Genomic DNA, 20,270 nt, shown 5'->3' with positions numbered 1-20,270 from the left:
CAAAGCGCCACTGAAGGAATTCAGTGTGCCGCTGCCGAATTTCCCGAATAACACGGCATCTTAGCCGGGTATTCTGCTATTGTGTGTGTGTGTGAGTTTGTGACAGAGAGTGTGTATGTGTGTGTGTGTATTCACAAGGGGCCAAGTGGAGCGATGAAGTTTGCCATTGTCGTCCAGTGTGGGTGTTTTTCAGACTCTCTGGCATCATCTGTGAGTTAGTGTTCTCTGTGTTGCTGCCCAGTGTGCCCACTGTCTTCCCACAATGCCCCATTCAGGCCCCGGGGCCTCACTCTCCCACTCTCTCTCTTTCGTCCTTATTCTGCATCCGTTGGGAGGAGGGGGTGCTATCTATAATCCTCATCATTTTTTTTTTTTTGCAACATAGCTGTGATGTCATCTTTTATTTTTGTTTTCATCCCCTCACTGTCTCTCATTCTCTCCTTTTCCTCCTGTCTTTCTACCCTTTTCTCTGTCTCTCTCTCTGAGCTCCCAAACACAAAAGACAAGGGGAGGCCACGACAGGACCCCAGTGTATGCTGGTTGCCGGGGAGACAGTGTTGGGTCTTTAAACTGCCTTCACTGAGGGGTGTGTGGAGTTTCTTTGGTGGGGGGGGCTTATTTACATGGGAAGAGGACAAGGGTGAGAGCGAAGATTGGAGATTTTAAATACAACTTTTTTTTTTTTTTTTTTCTCCCCACCAACCTCGTCGTTGCTGCTAAAAAAAATCATTCCGCCGCATCAAATATTTACCGAGCGGAGGAAATGTAGAGCTGTTCATTATGTGGAGAATGCATAGCAGTCTAAATCAACCTGTCACACACATACACACACACACACTCTTTGATTGTGGTGGGAGCCTTGGTGTGTGTTGGCTCGGTGGCCGGAGCTGACTGCAGAATATATTAGCCAAGCGATTTAACCCCCCTTGTGTTGTCAGATTAATCCGTTTGAAAGTTAAAGAAATACAACACAAATGAAAGCTTGCTTCCGTCCGACCTCATCTGGGTAAATTGATAGACTGAAGCCCAAAATGGTTCCACCAAACCAAAATGGTTCTGTCCAAATTCAGCCATATATGTGTTTCAGACCTTTTTATGTGTTCTAGCATGATAGAAATGTCCACCGATTTTTTGTGTTGATGGGTGAAACTAATGTTGAGGGTCATCTGTTTTCACTCAAAAATGGCCGCTTCCCAGATGGATAAAAACAGGTGGATTTTTATTCTAAATTCATATTGCAGAATAATAAGTAAAAGACCGTATTTAGACTAGCGAAGACCACATAATACAAGTAAAATAAACTTGGCTTTTTCAATTGTGAGTTTTTCTTCCCAAGTTAACAAAAAAAAAAAAAAAGTATGTTTTCTTTCTAACAATTCAACCCGCCTCAGGTCAAATTGACCGAAGAACATTATTGCGCTTCCTGAGAAATGTAACAAGAGGCTTAGAAGATGATTGAAAACAGGCAAAAAAAATGACAAGAGCGCACACACCCATCCCAAAACATGCACGGACCCCCCCCCCCCCCCCTCTCTCCAGCCACTCACACCCCTCTTAAAAAAAAAACAAAAACAAAAAAACTTTCCCTTTAGTGCTATCTTCCTGTCCAGAGGACTGTCAGTGGCGGTCACATTATGTTCTTTCTCTCTCAGTGATCAGGGGAGGGGGGTGAAGCAGGCTCAACTCCAAGCCTGAAGTTCAATATCAAGCCCCCGCCACCCCCTCTCCAGCCCCCCACCCCAACAAAAACTCCACAATGAAAGCAGGAAGGGCAGGCAGAGGACGAATGAGCCACCCATGGCTGCATTCACCGCCGAAAACGCTGTGTTGTTGTTTAACTTTGGGATTTAAAGGGAAACTTTGTTTTAAGTGCGCGTGACATGACTATATTTCTATGTCGAGGGCCAAGAAGGCCCCTCTTGAAAGTACTTATTTTTTTCATCCTCCTTTAAAGGCTTTCCCATACAAAAAAAAAAAAAAGTCATTAAGTAATTCCAAGTTTTGTTTGAAGCAACCATTTTTTGAGAAAAGCCAGTTTCACTTAAAAAGAAAAAAGTCTGAAAAGACTCAAAAAGTCGGCCATGTTGGATTAAAGTGACCATTTTATCCCATTGCGAGCACTTGCTAATCATTTTAATATTTTGCTAGGTGCAAAATCGACCTCACGTGATGATGATGCTCCTGTCTTCGCCTCGAATCTCTGGACCAGCTGTTGTTGTAGGAGTTGCACTACTCGCTGTGATCCTACGCAGATGTTTCAGGGCGCGCTTGCGTAATCAATTTCCCTTATATTCCCTCGACATTTCGACTTTCAAACCTGACCCCCCCCCCCCCCCCCCGACCCCACCTCCTTGTTATACATGTGCATGCCTCGCAGAAACCATGGCGAGCCCGGGTGTGTTTTGTTCTCTCTTATTGCACAAATATGTGCAATGCCCTCTTCAAGAGAGAGACAGGATGGAGAGAAGACAAGGAAAAGAGGGAAGTGGGACGGAACTTTTATGGCCTTTTCCCTGCATTTCATCTAAAGGGGGTGTGTGTGTTTTTATTGTGTGGAAAGCTCTTGTTTTTGGTGATTAGTATGCAGAAAGGAAGCTCATTTGCATAATTAAGGGCTACAGAGAGAGTGAGAGAAGCAACAAAGTTGGTTAGTTTTTACAACTTTAATGATTACAATGTTATTCCTGTTCACAATGTTAAAGAGTCCATCGTTACCATAGCTTTTTTTTTTTTTCAAGAACCCCCCCCCTCTCAAAAAGACAGATACAATTAAGTGGTTAAACACAGAAATGTTTAGTAGAGCCTATACAGTGGCTGCAGATTAATATGGAACTATACTGTTAATTGTCAAAAATAAAATTATAATAAAACAAAGGCACAAGAGGCAAGCGGTGGTGTTCATCTTCAAGGCTCCAGTTAACACAGAAAACATATCCAGTATTTCAGGACATAGATATATATATATATATATATATAGTAAGGCATCAACTCTGAAAAGTTCATTTAATATACAAAATAGCATATAAAAATACATATAAACTCATTACAGGTGTCACGACCCCCTGATGTTTGATAGCAAGGCCTCGATTGGCTGTGTTGCATGTGCTTGTTTATATATGTGCGGGCAAAAAAAAATAATAATCATATAACAGTGTTCCATCCTCACACATAAGTGAAAAGACATCAGTGCGTAATACTGAGTGGCACTTGGGGAGGGATTGGCCAGTAAAGAGGTAAATTGTAATCAAAATGTAATACTGGTGATTTTTTTTTTTTTTTTTTTTTAAAGGCACTTTTGTTCAGTCGTTGTGCAAGCTTCCTTTCACGTATGCGCTTGGCATTTAAACCCGGTGTGTTGATTCACAGACTTGCGAAAGAAGCAATGCTTGACTTGATGACTACGATACTTTGGCCTTTTTGAATTTCACTTTTTTTTTTTTTTGTCGTCGCAGAGCGAGAGAGAGGATCCGCCTTGGCATTTTACGAGGTTAACGGAAGCATAAAATTCAATAAGGCACTCCTTAAACGTTAGTGACATTTAAAAGAATACAAGGAACATTTTAGGCCTTGAGTTTCTTTTTTTTGTTTTTCTTTAAAGGAAGAATTAATCAAATCATATAAAATAAAACCTTAATGGAACGGTTTTAATCTCTGTAGTTGGTATTATTAATATGCAAATTTGTGCGTTATCATAAAAGGATACATTTGGGACCGTAAATAATGATATATATATTTTTTTTTATCCAGGCCTGTTAGTTAGCTTTTTTTTTTTTTTTTTTAAATGAAAAATGCTAAGATAACAGTTGGTATGCTAACGATAAGGATCGTCCTGCCGTGCTAACATGTTAGCATTTGTTTGTTGCTGGAAATGAAGTAGAACACCTCTCTCTGAGGATAGTTTGAGTGCAGGGTGAGAACAATTAGCATCTTCAGTAGTTGAGTTATAAAAGAGGAGTAATTATTGCTTATGCAGGAGCTCGTTTGGACCCCCACAATGGAGATGGTGGGCGATATTCAAGAGGAAGGCACGTGGGCTAAAACTTCGATCCCTGCTGGGTTATCGCCACCGCGGCCGCCATCCGCTGCTGGTTAGACCGAAGGGTCGCTCCCGGCGCCGGCTTCTGGTTGGCTGAGCCGGATTGGGATGAGAGGGGATGGGGCGCGGAGGGATGGGAGGGGGGGGGGCAGCGGAGCCGGGAGTGAGGGGCAATTGGCCAATGAGACGGGTTGGGGTCGGGGGGTCATCAGTGGGTGGAAAAGGTGTCATGGGTTAGTTGCCGTGGCAGCTAAAGTTAGACGGGACACAGACAGACCAGGAAAGGAAACGGAAACCAAAAAAAAGAGGGCACACAGAAGGGGACATAAAAAGAAAAACAAAAGATAGAAGAGAGATTAGTTTCAGCTAGTGGCGTCGGGATGACAACAAGGCATTTTTTTTTTTTTTACGGCAGTTGTACACGGTGCTAGGGGCAGATGCTTTGCTGCCCCCAGCATCATGTGACCGCCGCTACCGTGACGCTACCCATGCTACCAGACGGTGAAACCATGAGGCAGAGGAGGAGACGCTGTGTTTACCCAAAGTGCACTTGGGGGGCGGGGGGGGGACAAATATGTGTGCATTGGCCACCATTCATTAAAGTGTATAGAAAAAAAAATGATTCTTGTAAGATGACAATTTTTCTTCCTCAGTGTATTTATGTACCTTTCTGTGAAAATATTTTTCCTTTTCACAAAAATATACAATTTTGTCCATGTGGTTGCAGATTTATCACCACCTGCACTTTGGGTAAGCACGGACGGCATGATTTCATGTAAGTGAGAGCGTGACCCTCTCGTTGTAAGTAGCTAGATTTGCGAGTAAGGCTGACTGATTATTATTAATATCGTTTATGCTTTTGCTCCATTGGCTAGGAAGTATTAGCAGAGCGGCTAATGGCTACTGTGAGCAGAGAGGTGCCATAGTAAGAGACAGCAATGAGAGGTTAAAAGATGGTGATTTCAAAATAGACAGTCTAACTACAAGAATTTAGAGTCTTTAGGTTGTCTTTGGAGATTTATTTTGTTCTCAATAGTCGTCTTTATTGCCTTTTAGTGTTGTTGTTTTTTTTTCTTTCCGTTGCTTGTTTTGTACAACAGGAGCACCGCCGCTCACACATACATATTGCAGCTAGCTAGTCCATGTCTATATTGCATAAGACAGTCATGAGGCCTGTGCATTGAGAAGGTCACCTCATCTTTTAAAAACAACAAAAATCAAAAACAAAACAAAAAGCACACACACTAGAGCAACAACGCCGCCTTCCAGGGAACAGTGGAAGCTACACACTCGGAATAGAAGTTTTACATGGAGACACTTCATCTATAAAAAGCATACCGTAAAAATAAAAATGTACAAACTAAAAAAAAACAAAAAAAAAAAACCTACAAATACTTTCAAGCGATTTTGTTCCATTAGCTTCATATAAGCACTTTAAAATCCCTATATACAAATGTATTTTTCTTTTCTTTGCAGCTAAATACATGGCAACAGCACCACTCTGGCTAGGAAATATAATATGAAAGATGTAAACAGTCCCAATGATAAAGTCCAGTGGGCGACTGATAAGACCACAAACAATAGTATTTCATACCAAAAAAAAAAGAGCTTGGAACACAGACTTCAGTAGTCATCACACGCTGTGTTTTAGTAGTAAAACGGGATTAAGTGGCGTGTAGTCATTGGGCACAACACTTTTGATCATTCACACCAAAAATACGGGAACTTAGTGGAATGAAATCTTGTATAAATAATAGGTTCCCAAAGGACGTACTGGGTAAAAAGAAGTAGCAGAGATTAAAAAAAAAAAAAAAAGGACTCCCAAGTCCAGGAGTCACATGAATGGAGTGATTCACACTAATTAAGACGGGCCGCCTAGGTTATCGAACAAGAGATAAGCGCACCCCCCCCCCTCATCCTGTCATGGCTCCTCCCAAATTGTCACTCTTACTGCAACAAGACTGTTTTCACATTTGATCTTGGCATGCCATGCTAAGACAAACTCACAATAACTGGTCCCTTGGTCTGCATGCACACACGCACGCACACACACACGTACACATCAAGTGGCTGGTGAGCTAACTAACCTCTGTCTGTGGTCACTACCCTTTGGTAAGGATGGATTCTCTTGTCTTGGCGGCGTACCTTAGCGGTCATGGCACCTGCTAACAAGCGCGATGATGTTGGCCAAAACAGAATACAGAAGGTTACTCATCAGAAAAGACACATCATAACGTCAGCCGCCACTTCTGGGAGATTTGACAATGTCCACAAAAAGGGGGGTGGGTGGGATGGGGGTCGGGTGGATGAAGATTTTAACCCTCCTGTTATGATGTGGGTCAAATCAACCCGTTTTGAGATTCTTATTATTCTGTGGGTCAAACTGATCACTTCAAAAATCTATATTTTTTTTTTTGTAAAAAAAATGTACTTCTCTAGTCTTCCCTTTTCTGGCCGTAAAAAAGAATAATTTAAAAATATACAACTTTTTTTTAATATGTTGATTACACATAGAGTGGGTCATATTGACCCATAAACATTATTGGTAAGGGACAACAATTGTAGAATAAAAAAACTTCTTATGCTGGCCTTACTCAAGCTTAACTTTTTTTTTTTTAAATATAAAAACAAATAATTTGCATTTATTTGTCATCATTAAACTGGGATTTTGAGCTGCTGGCCTTTATTTTTCATATATATTAAAAAATAATTTGCAAATACCTCCTTTCTCATACATAACCTGGCAGCGACACAACAGGCTAAAAGCGAGACGTCAGAAACGGTCAATTCTATTTTGTCACACATACACATAAACATCTTAATTCACCTCAGCCATAAATGATAAGCGTTCATACATAACAGGAGGGTTAAGTCATTCAAAGTCATATCGTGTTGTGGTCTTCTGTTCTCTAAAAATGAATCCAAACCACTACTTTCTATCCAAAATAAGTTTCACTAGTAGCTTCAAAATCACACTGATGAGGCACTGGAGTCAATAAAATGGTTTCTTTTTTTAGAAAAAAGATATATTAAAATCACAAAAAGCGCGCTAGAACATCTACGCTAGAAAAAAAATGTTACAATTATAAGCGGAATTTTTACTTTTTTTTAAAGAAAAGGTTAGAATTGAAGGCATCACACCACCACGCTAGTCAGCTAATAGAAGTCACGAGCGAGAAGAAGCCATGGACACTCGACTATAGCGCGAGGAATCTGTCGTCCGACAGTGTGAGCGAGCTGTGAGCCTTTGCTCCGTAGCATACTGGAAGCGTTTAAAGGGAAGGGGTGGATGGGATTGGGGTGTTGGTTCTGGAAGGGGAAGGGGTCGGGGAGATGGGGAGGGGGGGGCGGGTTTCTCTGCAAGCCAGTCCGTGTGCGCTAAGACGTACAGCTAATCGCTTAGCCTTTGGTTGGGAAAGCCATACCTGCGAAAACACAGGACGAAGGGACTATTAGCCCGACGATAAGCTTCCGCATGCTGGGGTTACACGAAGACGGATGTATTACGAGATCTGGACACTGATGGCTGCATTGTCATCATCGATCGAGTGGCGTGACATTAAAAGTCGAGGAATCAAACGTGGCATCTGTAAAGCTCACAGTAGAGTTTCAAGAACTCGTAAATTCTGATACTAATTTCTGCGTGCGCTTTTTGGGTTGATGATTTGAAGCCAAGTATCGAGGTCTCATAATACACCCATTGTCCATGTAGGATCATGATGAACCGTAGCGATTATTTACCTAATACGCCGGTCGAGTCGATGGGGTATTCCAATATGGAGGGCGTCAATGTGTAGGGGTACTCGTAGGGCGTGTAGATGATCCCCGACTCGGGTCCTTGAGGAACCAGCGCCGGATGCGGGTTGCCGCCCGGCACGAGGGCGGAGCTCTGGATCTGACGGATCAGAGGCATGATGGTCGGCGTGGTCACGGGGGCGGGGTTACGCAGGGCGGGTGGCAGGACGGGCGTGGGGCCGGTGATGATGCGAGGGGCCTGCGGGGTGCCGAGTGGGAAGCCGGCGGTGACTGCGGGACACAAGATGGACAATGATTGTGTGTACGCACCCACACGTAAACACAATAGACAGGGGACGAAGAAGGGACAAGCAGTCTATGTTACAAGGAACAGAGGCATTGTTTGTATATACAGTGGTCTCCTGTGAAAGACCCCCCCCCCCCCCCTCCCTCGCGGCCCCTCCCATCCTGTGCTGTGATCCTTACGTGTCTTGACATTGGCGTCTCTGTAGGTTCCATTGAGAATGGCCAACTCCATCAGCTGCATTTTCTTCAAGTTGTCCTCGCCTTCAGCCTACGCAAAGACACGCATTTCAAAATGGACGCCACCACAACAATGAGAGTTCTCACAGATATACAGGAAGTGTGGATTAAGAGTCAAGTGGGGTGATTTCTGACTAGCCTCTATGATAATAAGCAATCGGTCTAAGAGTTACGATATTTGGGCCTCATTTTTTTCCCCCCACTTTGACATCATCTGGCCGAATAATGTCTGCAAGTCAACATTCCGTCATCGCCCAAAAGTAGAACACATACAGTAGCCAGTCTGTGTCTCCAACAAGCTAGTTGTACGTTAGCTCTGGTTACTTCCCGCTGCGAAGCACATCTGATTTATTGCTTCAAGGCAAAGTTGCGCCGGTTAAGCCAACACGTATTATTAGTCGGAGCTCAGCGCACATGAACGTTAACAGGGAATGAACAGGTGCTCCTGACGACCACGACGTCTGACGGCCTTAACCTTTTCGCCTCGACGGCAATAGAATTCCCCCCCGCTGTTCTTTTCATTCTGACCCACTTGATGCAAGAGGAAGCGATTTCGCAATCTTATATGTGTGTGTGTGTGTGTGTGTGATATTCCACATGTGAGCAGCGGAGGGAGGGCGGGACGTATGTAGGTGGCGCCGGAGAATGCGAGCGATGCAGAGGACTCCAATCAAAACGGGCCCTTGTGCACGTACAACAATGACGACAAAAAAAGATTGGGATGGTGGTGGTGGGGGGGAGAAAAAAGGAATATTGTAGCCGGTCGTTTGGAATGAAGTGAGTTGTGAACGAGTGAAAGGAGTGATGGAGTGGGGAGAAGGAGTGAACAGACTCGCCATTCATTCGCGCAGCCTTTCAAACAACCCGGTGTTGCCGTGGCAACCCCTTTTTGTGCCTGTTCCCTAATTACCCTAACCCCTTACACATACTCACACACACACACACACACACACACACACACACACACACACACACACACACACACACACACACACACACACACTTTTGGACCGACAATCCCATCCGACCCCCCCCCTCCCTCTTTCCGTGCATACCAAAATGCTAAACTCTCATCCTCGTTTTGTTTCGGATACTCACAGCGGGGATGAGGAGTTTCTTGACTTCATTGATGGCCCGCTGCAGTTTGATCTTGGCGCGGTTATGCGTGTCCTCCACTGAGATCAGGACATGAAGGTCTTCGCTCAGGTGCTCCCAGTTGGGCTTTCCTCGGTTCATCTCCTCCTGGAGGGAGTACACAAACAAGCACACTCGGTTTGTATGCACGGCGTGGGCCCTTTCCTATTCACGCGCTACAACGAGCGACATGTAATGAGACTCTGCGGGTGTTTTTTTTTGTTTTGTTTTTTAATCCTGTTATGTTACGGGGCAATGTGACCCATTTTAAATAGGAAGTCAAGTAAAAAAATATATCTATTGTGTTTCATGGAATATGAATTAAGAGGCAAAATCTATTTATCCATCGCAGAGGCCATTTTGGCACTTGCTCTTGACATAATGACATCACAGGGCTCTGCTTGCCAACATCACATGACCAAAGTTAGAAAAGAGGTGACCCGTGATTGGTCGTCACCTGATCCCTAAGCAACTGTGATGTGTTTTTCAGTGTTAATAATGAGATATGATGACAAGAAACAAAGGCACGTTGATGACAAATAACTTGTGCAACTTTCTCAAAACGCCCCAAATGACCAAACCTTTCCGCAAAATTTTTTGACACCTCATCATCGCTCCAACACCCTTATTATTGTGTCATTTATCTCAGAAGTCGGGTTGCATAAGGTTAAGCATGTTGCGATAAAAAATGTTATGATGTCATTAAGAAAAATTGCACCATTGGCTCTTTGCATATAGTGCGAGTAAATCCCAGTGTCACTTTTGATAGGCTCTTCATGAGCAGTAAAAAAAAAAAAAAATGGATGCATTACACCGCAAACCTTTGATAAACACCATTGAGGCAAAGGATCGTGAACAATTTTAGCATCTCGACTCTAGTTCATATTTCATAACTCGAAAAAAAAAAAAAAAAGGTAATAGGAGATGAATATCGGCTGTAACCACATGCTGGCGGAAAACGAAGTTACGAAAGCGTCCGTCGCAGTGTGGGGCGTACACGCTGGGTTGAGAGACTAGCCCGCTCTGCGAATGTTTTGTCAAGTGAGATGTATCGTTTTGAAGAGCACTAAAAGTCAACATCTTTCTCTTGGCCTCCTCTCCCACTGTGTCTCTGTTTTCCTTCCTCTGTGTGTGTGTCTCTCAGAGGGTGTGCGGGGTAGGGAATGTTCTAGAGAGAGAGAGAGGAAGGGAGAGAAAGAGAGGTGGGTGGGTGGGGGGCGTCGCATGGAATGCTGGACTTGCTCCACCTGCCGTTTGGAAAGCTGGAACCAGCCAACGGGAGGAGACAACAGGGGAGAGGGAAGAAAAGACAGATGGACGAAGCAGCGGGATAAAGTGAAATCACATTGTGGGTGGCGACTATACATGGAAAGATGGAGATGTGAGGAAAACTATGATTTCAAACACTCCCTGAAGGCAACACCCAATTTTATTGGGTTCTGTAGTTTCGCCCATTTCCGATATTCATCTATTGTGCAATCAAACTTGTGATGTCTGGACATTTTTTCACATGAGTCATTACAATTATTTTGAGCATGTCAAAGAAAAAAACATTTTGTGTGAGAACGGGAAGTGATACCTCGCTCGGTCACTATTGACCTGATAAACTCAATGTCACCTTTCAGGACAAATATTTAGTTTTAACCTTTTAAGTAATATATTTGAAATTGTCTGTGTTGCTATTTAGTGTTGTGATTTGTTGGACAAATCAGGGGAGGAGTTTCCTTTAGTGAATCCTTTCAATAAATGCAATTAAACCATTCCTGCCATAAATTAAGAACAAGGAGAACCGTTGCACATTCATTGGATTCTTTAAAATCTATCAAGGACGCTTCATAATTGCTCCTAATTGACGTCAATTTTTTTTAGAAATTGTCCAATGACAAAGAATAAACAATCAAATATTCTGTTAGCGCTTAGCATGTCCATTTGAGAGGCTTCTGTGGTAGAACTGATGAAATGATGTCACAACTCAAGGGGGAGCCCTGGAGCCACAGTTAACAGATCCTTTAATAGGAGATCCTTTTTAGTAAACGCAATAAAACAAGATCCCCAAACGACCCTGGAGCCCGTTAAAGAGTGGCACGTACCTTCTTCTTGTCCCTCATTGAGCCTTTCCCGCGCACCATGATCTTGCAGCCGGTCTCCGCCTCCAGCTGTTTGGCCGTCAGTCCTCGCGGGCCCAGGATCCTCCCGACAAAATTAAACTGTGGACCCAAAACAAAAAATAAATAAAAATAACATCAAGGTGGTCGCATTTGACACGAGCCCGCTTGGGGGTCGGCTTGTGTGATGTGTTTGCGTTACCAAGCGAGACCAAAAATAGATCATTATAGGTGGCATGAGAGGACGGCGGCGCTCGCTTAACCTTATCTGTCACGGAGACTGAGTGATTAACAAGACAGCTGGCCCGTGTGTGTGTGTATACTCGTCTCACACACGGTACAAACACACAGGCTCACGCACAATACTTTCACAGTGGCTACACGTCGATGGCGCGCTGACCTCTGACTCACATGGTCGCGTACGCAGCGATAGAGACGAGCGGCTCCGACTAAATTTAACCTTGATCTCAAGCGTTTGCCTCGCCGTCATGTGAGTGAGGACAGCCTGTCATTGTACTGGCTGATTGGCGAGCTGATGCGTGGAGGAGGGGAAGTGAAGGGTAAGGAATAAAAAAAAACTATATAAATTATTGCAAAGAAATCATGTGAGCCTTTCAATCTGGATCAACACGACTCATATTGGAGTACTTAACTGTACTTGGCAGCAGTGGCGACGATGTGCCGGATGCACGCGGGCCTAATATTTACGGCAGGGGAGAAGACTTAATCCGTGTTATTTAAACGCCTCTAAATATGGATGAGATACGACGTCACGCTGGGGAAAACTGCAAAAATAATCAGAATTTATCAGCAAATAAAACTGGGGGAATGAATACAGTGTTTTGACTTTTTGGGATGAAGTCAAAACCTTTTCTTAGGCTTGTCACCTTTTTATGACATCACAGCTCATTTTAGAAATTAATTTCTTACTATTTTGGCACATTTCGCATATTGATTTTAGAAATTGGGTCATTTCTTCTTCTTATGGCATCTTAATTGTCTCCTGAAATTTAAAATGGGAGGCCCAACTGACTTTTCATCCTCCCTCTCGCCACCGACAGGAGATAAAAGGGAAAAGTAAACAACTGGCAGAAAAGTTCGAAGGTCACCCGCCGGCCCCGACTCACGTCGGGGTACTCTTTGACCGGTACATAGAGCTTCTCTTGCAGCTGGGCCACGGGTCCGACGGCTTCGGGCAGTTCCTCCATATCGCGTCCGTTGAACATGCCTCCGTTCACCGTGTCGTTGTACATGTCCTTGCGTACCCGCCCGATTTCTGCCGGGCGAGAAAAAAAAAGTGACTCATGAGACAGCGCTGACAATTTCTCCTGCTATGTTGACACATGCTGTTCCCTTTTAACCCAGTAAATATGCTCGGGAGGTCAGTGTGACCCAATAACGAAACTGGACAGAACGGATTTGCTCATTTTGAAAAAAAAAACCGTGCAGTCTGCTCTTATGCGGGCTCCATTAAAACACTGTCATGCTTGTAATGTTTGTTTAGGCTCGACCCCGGCGGCCCACAATGCCTCTGTAATGACACCCCGGCGCAATAATAAGTGCTTGCATGCCGAGCGCAGTCACTCACACAAACACGAGCCAATGGCTGCCTTGAGGTGCAAATATCGTCTGACCTCAGCAACCCTTAACAACCTATTGTGACCCTCCACTTTTGGGTCATGTGTGGCCACACTTTGAGAAGTGAAAGAAAGCCATAGCGAAACTCTGTCGTCGTTAGCTCGTCTTGTGTGTTGTTTCATGTCACAAATGAATAGTTGTCATGTCAATTAGCAGGATTTGATGCACAGTACAGTCGTCATAATATGGACTAAAGGGTGTGCGGCTCTCTGATCTGGGCGCCTGTCCACATAACTCTGGCCGGGCCAGAACACGCCGAACACGGGTCACTTTGATTCTAAACGTGGCTGTCACGCTATCATGTGGTGCGGGGAGAGACAGAGACGTCTGTCGCCTTTGTGTGTTTTTAAAATAATGACTGTCACTTGACCAGTTGTAACAATTCTTTCCATATCAAGAACAGCAAGCTTGAAAAAAAAAAAAAAAGATTGCAGATGACTAAAGGAGACTATTGCAATGATGTAATTATTTGACGATTGGCACTTTCGTGAAGAGAAATGGAACAAGTTGCCCAGTGACATGTTGTGTCGTTCCAGTACAGGGATGGGCTGCATCACTCCCACCATAAGCCTGCGCATTAGGTCACTGGCAAAGACTAACAACTGTCTGTTTGTTCCCATCACCAACTCACTCGCTCACTCACACGCTCACTCATTCACTCTGCATGTGCTTAATTGATAAAGCACAGAGAATTGCATTTTGGATGAGATGTAAACTTTAAAAACGGCACATTTGATTTGCTCAAAGTGACATGCTCGAGCCCCCCCGTCCCACCCACCTTACCTTCATCCAGCAGCCGCTCCAGATGCGTGAAGATGCCGCTGAAGTTTGGCAATGAACTCATAACCTTCCGATCGTTCATCAGCTGCATTAAATAGTCCGGGTTGGACTTGGGTCGCTCCTTCACCTCTGTCTCCCCGACCATGGCTGAAGCGTCGATGCAAAAGCACTCTGGTTTGATTTATTATAAAAATATTGTATGGTGGAACGATGGTGGAGGGGTTTATCAAACAAGCAAACAAACAAAAACAAAAAGTCTCCAAACGGACACCACGGGTCTTCTGTCCGACGAGCGTGTCTCTCAAGCGGCTATTCTTCAAATCACAGCCGCCCCCCCCCTGCTCGGTTCCGAGCCCAACTCGTCTCCGGATGATGCGAGCCCCTCCTCGACCACCCCCGGCGACTCCAAAGTTGTTTTTAAGGGAGGGGGTGGGAGAAAAAGTTCCCTTGAGAGTTGTTCGAAGTGGACCGCGAACAAGTTGGTGTCGGCTGCGGTGTGACGGACCCCGGATCGCTATCATATGATTACAGTAGTGCGGGTGAGCACGAGTGGGGCTCTGGGGAGCGCGCTGCGCGTCACCGCCAACGCCCGAGGGGTGGAGGCTCGGGCTCGCGCTCCCCATTGAGAAGCGCATACTACAAACGCCTCCTCCCCTCCCTTCTGTGTGGCGTCGCGCACGCGCACGCACAATACGTACGAATGAACGTGAAGGTATGCGCATCTGTTGCTTCACCTCAACTGTCGCGTTAATTCGACCTGGGGCGCGCGCGCGCTACTTTAGCGCGAAGGTTAGCTAGCTTGCTACATTGATTAGCATACGGTAGTCTTACTTTATATATGACACTTTTATTTTATTTTATTGATTTAACGTAAATATTTATTGACTTTTAATTTATATTTTGACTTCCTGATAGATTGTCACGCGCACGCACAATACGTACGAACGAACGTGAAGGTATGCGCATCTGTTGCTTCACCTCAACTGTTGCGTTAATTCGACCTGGGGCGCGCGCGCGCTACTTTAGCGCGAAGGTTAGCTAGCTTGCTACATTGATTAGCATACGTTAGTCTTACTTTATATATTACACTTTTATTTTATTGATTTAACATAAATATTTCTTGACTTTCACTTTATATTTTGACTCACTGATAGATTGTCATTCTTTATTTAGCATAGCTGTCTAACTAGCTTTATGAATGAAGCCCCTTTGGAAAAACGGGAAATATGTGAGAGCGTTTTTGTCACAAATAATGTAGGGTGAGTTAAAAATGTGAATATATGAATTCGTGAATGTTAAAGGACAAATATGAAGAGTTTCGCTGTATCTTAATGCATTTTAACATAAGCAAGCAAAGCGTTAGCATAGCAAACCAGCTAATTATACAGTATATGGATTCACTTGACAGCTAATTAGCTTGACTAGATATCTATTGCACAGTTCGATCTCTATAACTATCCACATGATTAATCAATATATTGATACATTGAATTTCAGCATGATGCAAAACATTTAAGAATCTTAGCATTAGAAACTAGTATAAGAATGAGATATGAATGTTATGGTCTGGCTTGATAACTTGTGTTGATAGACGCTACTGTTTTACAGTATCATAAGCAACATTTAAAAATAACATAGCACACTAACCATCATTTAGAAATACATAAGTGCTTTAGCTAGATAGCTAGTTTGATTATTCTGGATTGTTGTTGTCCAGTATAGTTTATCTTATTGTCTAAGACAAAAAAGTGATGATAATGTGTTCAATCTTCTGTTTTCTTTCCAGTGAAATAAGGCCAGTGGGTCGGCACACCCCGAAGTCCTGCGGCTGTGCAACCAGGTGGATGCTTTGCTGAACTAACAAGGCGGCGCGAAGTGTGCGCTTGTTCTTGCTGGGTGGCTGCCTGAAATGTCAGCGTTGAAGGAACAGATAGGTGCGAGAGTCTAAACATAACGTGCTGTAAATCACACGCACACGCACGTAGGTGAGACAATATGTGTGTGTGTGTGTGGTTGCTTGAGGGTGGGATACAGCCTTGTCTATATCTGTGTGTGTCAATTGTGACGGGGCAGCATGGTAATGGCTGGTCAGCTGGTATGGCGAGTATTCAGGGCGGGGGCTGTGCATTGTCCTCTCATGGCTCCCCAACAATGCCCCTCTGAGCAACTCGCCACACATCCACCAGTCACGGGCCTCTCGCTCGTCCTCTCTCTGTTGCTTAGCTTTCTATCGGCCATATTTATTCAGCCGGGGCGAGGCGTAAAGTGAGACGCGATGGTTGTTGTGAGAGCCGGGGTGCCCCGAACCATTTGGACGAAGGTCAAGCAGCTCGAGACCCCCTGCCGCCCTCACACCCACCCCTTCACTCATCATACTTCAAATCTAAGCACATGTCATTCATGCTGGAGCTGCCATATAGTACGTGCTCCCTACATACGTCATTCCATGATGCACGCACTGAATAATTTATAGCTCCTTATCAGTTCGGAAAGACCTTATTCAAAAATAATCAGCTACCGTCAAGCATATATACAAATAACTAATGACGTTTTATGATAAAGTGCCAAAAGATTGATTTCCATCTAATGTTTATGTCTAGAAAGTCAACAAGGCAATGTAATCGGTTTTTTTAAACACGTTTTGAAATATAAATTAATTTTCACATAGATTCAATCCACTAAAATATTTTAAATCATAACTGATTTTCAGAATTAAATAATTATTTTACCGTATACTGTGTCCATCATTAAGATGTCCCTTCATATTTCACGACTTGTACGTCTGACTAACCTAAATATTTCAGATAAAAATGTAAAAAAAATGTCTTGATGGAATTTGAAAACACGAGTTTAATATGAATAACACAAATATTCAGAGTAAAAAGGGCAAACACATTGACTGCCTGTCTCCTTTTTGTCCTATCAATGCCAACGAATTTGTGTTTTGTGTTTAGGGCTATATAAATAAACTTGACATGATTTGACTCATGAAATCTTTTACTTTTCCACATTTGTGTTTCACAGTGAAGGCTTGTAAAAAGACGCCTTCTTGTGGACGATGGGTGCAACTGTCTCAGGTCAAGATGTGGAAGAAGACACAAAAATGAGGAAAAGACAGAAAAGGTGAGTGTTTTAAAATGTATGTGCGGCAAATTGTTGCCATTGATTTCTAAAACAACGTATAAAACAACAAGCTCAAACCAAGTGGGTATAAACGTTTTAGTGCATTACCAACAAAGGCCTACAGGGGGCGACATAGCGACAAGGTAATAGCAGCAGCTTTCTGTGATTAAAAATAAAATTATTATACCAGCGAGTTAAATAATTGCTTACTCTGGATTTAACTTAAAAATATTTATATTGGATGTAATGTATTCAGTAATCTACGTAAATATTTTTTTCCTTATAAATAAACAAACAGATGGCTGGTGGCAGTAAGTCAACTCCACTCCCTGTTTTTTTATTTCCCCCGTGGGCCTTCCGCTCCCTAACTCTTGCATGTCCAGTATGTGACGCATAAGTGCTTGCGGTTGGACATCAGCCGCTCACCTGGCTGACGGGGACTCAAGCTAATCTCAAATCCGATTAGGCTCCTTATTGACTCAGTCCTGCTTTTCTGTGCTTTGGAAGCAACTGAAATACCGTGCAAAGAAGAGACGGCCTCTTTCATGCATCAGGGAACAGCAATAAATGTTAACTAAATAGCTCGACAAGTCATAAATGTACAAATAAGAATCTCTCAATGATGACTTAATCAAACATTTTGGTTAATTTTCAGCTTTCAAACTTTACTATACATTAAAGTGTATTTGGAACCACTCGATGTGGATGAACCCACGTTAAAAAGCCAAAGAATCGCGATAGACACAGTCCAAATATTTTGGTGAGATTTATATTCAAATCACAAATATACGTTTTTAGACCACCACACACACATAGGCTTGCTAGGTCAGGGGCACGTTAAGTGTCATCTCATGTCCGTGCATGTGAAAGCAGTAAAGAGCATAATTGCCTTGATCCGTTTTTCGAGTTAATCGGGAGCCTTGCGGCTCTCGCTGTGTGTCGGGCCTCCTTGACGCAAAGTCAAAAGACGAGCAGACCTTTCCTTACACAAACTCTAAGTGATTTTATTAATTTTTCCCGTTTTCTAAACACACAGCCCATATACACACATTTACATTGATATTTATATATTTATAGATTTAAATAGACAAAGTACATTATATTAAAAAAATGTTTTATCGCCACGGTTTTTCTACACTATGTACAAAGACCGCCACCCCGTTGTTAAATATAAAGAGACTGAATAAACTTCTGACAGGGGGATTGTGGATTGCTTTTGGGGAACAAAATATTTAGCTGCCAAATTTATTTGTGGTATCAACAAAAATAATTTCCTCTTCAATTGGCTTGTGAATGTGTTGCGTTTCTGCGACAGGGGGGTTGCATAGTAACCACCATCCCCATCCAAATTTCTTTGCCCGGATCTCATTTGCATTTAATGTCTTACATTCCCTTGGTTCACTACGCCTTTGTTTTCACTACTGCAAAGAGCCAAAAAAAAAAAATCATCTCACAAGTCCTTATACTTCCATTTGGGCGTGGTGGCGGTGTCAGTTTTGGCAGGGTGTGAGGGGAGTTGATAGATCGCTCAGCTCACAGTGGCTACGCCGCCCTCTTCGCCCCCTTCCTCCACTTTGCCGCCTTTCATGGCCTTCATTTTGGCCATGATGTCGGTGAACGTCTCCTTGACCGTCTTCTCCAGGAGCCAGCCCTCGCTCTCGCTCTCCGGGTCTTCAGGGTTGGCCAGAGTAGACAGCGAGCTGTCCACGTATTGCAGGCCCACTGTCACGGCGATCTGTGGCAAGACGAGGAAAAGGTCGTTAAAAACGAAGAGTGTTTTGTCCAATAGACCGACAATAATACCGCTCCACTATGACTTCACTGTCTGCCAGCAGAGTTAACTTGCATAACTATTTCCAATCTGGGTTTCGTCCAAGTGGATCAGCTTCCAGGGAGTCGCCCTCCATTCAAGTTTCTAGAACAAAACTACTGTCTGCTGGATTTGAGACATTACCTAAAAGTGTCTGCAGCCAAGACTAGATTCAGGATATCGTTACAAGAGAGATACTGAAGGGAAGGAAGAATTATTATTAGGTTGTTTAGGGAAATGAGGAAAACAAAGGAAGGAAGTAGAAGATGGGAACGCCAAGTGGGTCAAGTGTTGCTCACCTTGCACCATACGATGCGTTTCAAAAATATTTTGTTTATATCAGGAGCGCCCCCCAATTTTTTTTTACCTTCAGACTTTTTTAATTTATTTTTTATAATTGAAAAAATAATGTTATGCTTGATGGTCCAGTCCAACCCAGGGGCGCCTGGAAAGCGGACTTTAAACCGATGATGATGATGTTTCATTGTTATGTATTCCCTGACCTCTAGCATGGTGACCAGAAGCACCAGAACGCCGATGGTGGCCATCATGCCACCATAGTAGGAGAGCAAAGCATCACGACAGCCGCTCCTCCACACGTTGAGGTCCTCGGTGTGGTGGTCGTAGCTGTAATGCGCCGAGTTGTTGGTCATCTGAAGCTGGATGCACGGCCGCGGCGAGCCCGGGTTACAACAGCTGAAGGGCACGCCGTCCATCAGGTACTGGCCGTCCACGTTGCTCCCGATGCGGCTAGAAACCAAACGTTCCATTTACATTACTGTCGAAACAATTTTACAGTTGAGAGTCAACAATGCAACACAGCGCAGGAACCGTTGAGTGACATTTATGGGTCAGAGTCGGAAGCACTTAATCCAGAACCAAACCGAGTAAACCTCTTTGATTGTGCAGGCAATGCGACAAATAGGTCAAGGCGCGGAACTGCAACCAATATGGGGCTTGAAAACAATCCACAAAGTGAAGCTCTTAAAATTTTTAATCAGTCACATTTCACCTCGACCGCATGTCATCGACGTCAACACACTTTCCCTTCTTCCCAATATAACTGCAAAGCTGTAAAAACTTCAAATTAGCTTTCCTGGAGTCCTGCAGGGCTGATTGGAAAGGACACTGATGCTTGAAGCGCTAATCCCAGCGATTTAACAGTCATGGTCTGGGAATTTAAAAGAACTGGCACAGCATGTGACAAGTGTTTTTAATATTTTGCACTTCGATTTCTAAGCTAAAAAATAAAAACAACATATCATATACCTAATGTATATAAATGAATACAAGTAAAACTGTAGCTCGAGTTTTACCAAAATATTTGTTTTGAAAGTAGTAATTTTCACATTTTGCCATAGTTTTT

The 20,270-nt window shown here is 43.5% G+C and overlaps 3 protein-coding genes across 12 annotated transcripts in view; 1 reads left to right on the top strand and 2 right to left on the bottom strand.

The window, feature by feature from the left end:
• Window positions 1-2,355: 2,355 nt before the first annotated feature.
• On the bottom strand, window positions 2,356-14,466 carry qki2 (QKI, KH domain containing, RNA binding 2). 2 transcript variants are annotated; one of them, XM_085904078.1, is made up of 9 exons: window positions 13,975-14,466; window positions 12,681-12,829; window positions 11,539-11,655; window positions 9,413-9,556; window positions 8,258-8,345; window positions 7,778-8,062; window positions 7,462-7,485; window positions 6,124-6,201; window positions 2,356-4,286 (listed from the first exon to the last, which is right to left on the bottom strand). In XM_085904078.1, the coding sequence occupies exons 1-9, from the start codon at window positions 14,114-14,116 to the stop codon at window positions 4,264-4,266; spliced, it is 1,050 nt and encodes a 349-aa protein (XP_085760204.1). In that variant the 5' UTR covers window positions 14,117-14,466; the 3' UTR covers window positions 2,356-4,263. The 2 variants fall into 2 exon arrangements, with proteins under 2 accessions (XP_085760204.1, XP_085760205.1); XM_085904079.1 differs by lacking the exons at window positions 2,356-4,286; window positions 7,462-7,485 and having other exon boundaries at window positions 4,612-7,461.
• A 108-nt stretch (window positions 14,467-14,574) lies between these two features.
• Window positions 14,575-20,270, top strand: part of bicral (BICRA like chromatin remodeling complex associated protein) — a 21,564-nt gene continuing 15,868 nt past the window's right edge. For 6 of the 9 annotated variants that reach the window (XM_085904345.1, XM_085904344.1, XM_085904343.1 and 3 more), the window contains exons 1-4: window positions 14,780-14,927; window positions 15,758-15,905; window positions 16,996-17,094; window positions 19,414-19,623. The gene's annotated coding sequence lies outside the window, so the exon portion shown is untranslated. Of the gene's footprint in view, window positions 14,684-14,779; window positions 14,928-15,138; window positions 15,231-15,757; window positions 15,957-16,995; window positions 17,095-19,413; window positions 19,624-20,270 lie in introns of those variants that run through there. The other 3 variants (XM_085904338.1, XM_085904340.1, XM_085904339.1) reach the window with 3 other exon arrangements.
• Window positions 18,116-20,270, bottom strand: part of prph2a (peripherin 2a (retinal degeneration, slow)) — a 3,309-nt gene continuing 1,154 nt past the window's right edge. The window contains exons 2-3 of the mRNA XM_085904353.1: window positions 19,408-19,654; window positions 18,116-18,829 (exon numbers count right to left, since the gene is read on the bottom strand). Of these exons, the coding sequence (XP_085760479.1) occupies window positions 18,623-18,829; window positions 19,408-19,654 (454 nt within the window). The 3' untranslated portion in view covers window positions 18,116-18,622. The remainder of the gene's footprint in view (window positions 18,830-19,407; window positions 19,655-20,270) is intronic.

Source organism: Syngnathus leptorhynchus, chromosome 22 (assembly GCF_054491065.1).
Source record: "Syngnathus leptorhynchus isolate UIUO chromosome 22, UIUO_Slep, whole genome shotgun sequence".
NCBI lineage: Eukaryota > Metazoa > Chordata > Actinopteri > Syngnathiformes > Syngnathidae > Syngnathus > Syngnathus leptorhynchus.
Note: the sequence above shows the minus strand (reverse complement) of the source record. Positions and strands in the feature narration are given on the sequence as shown.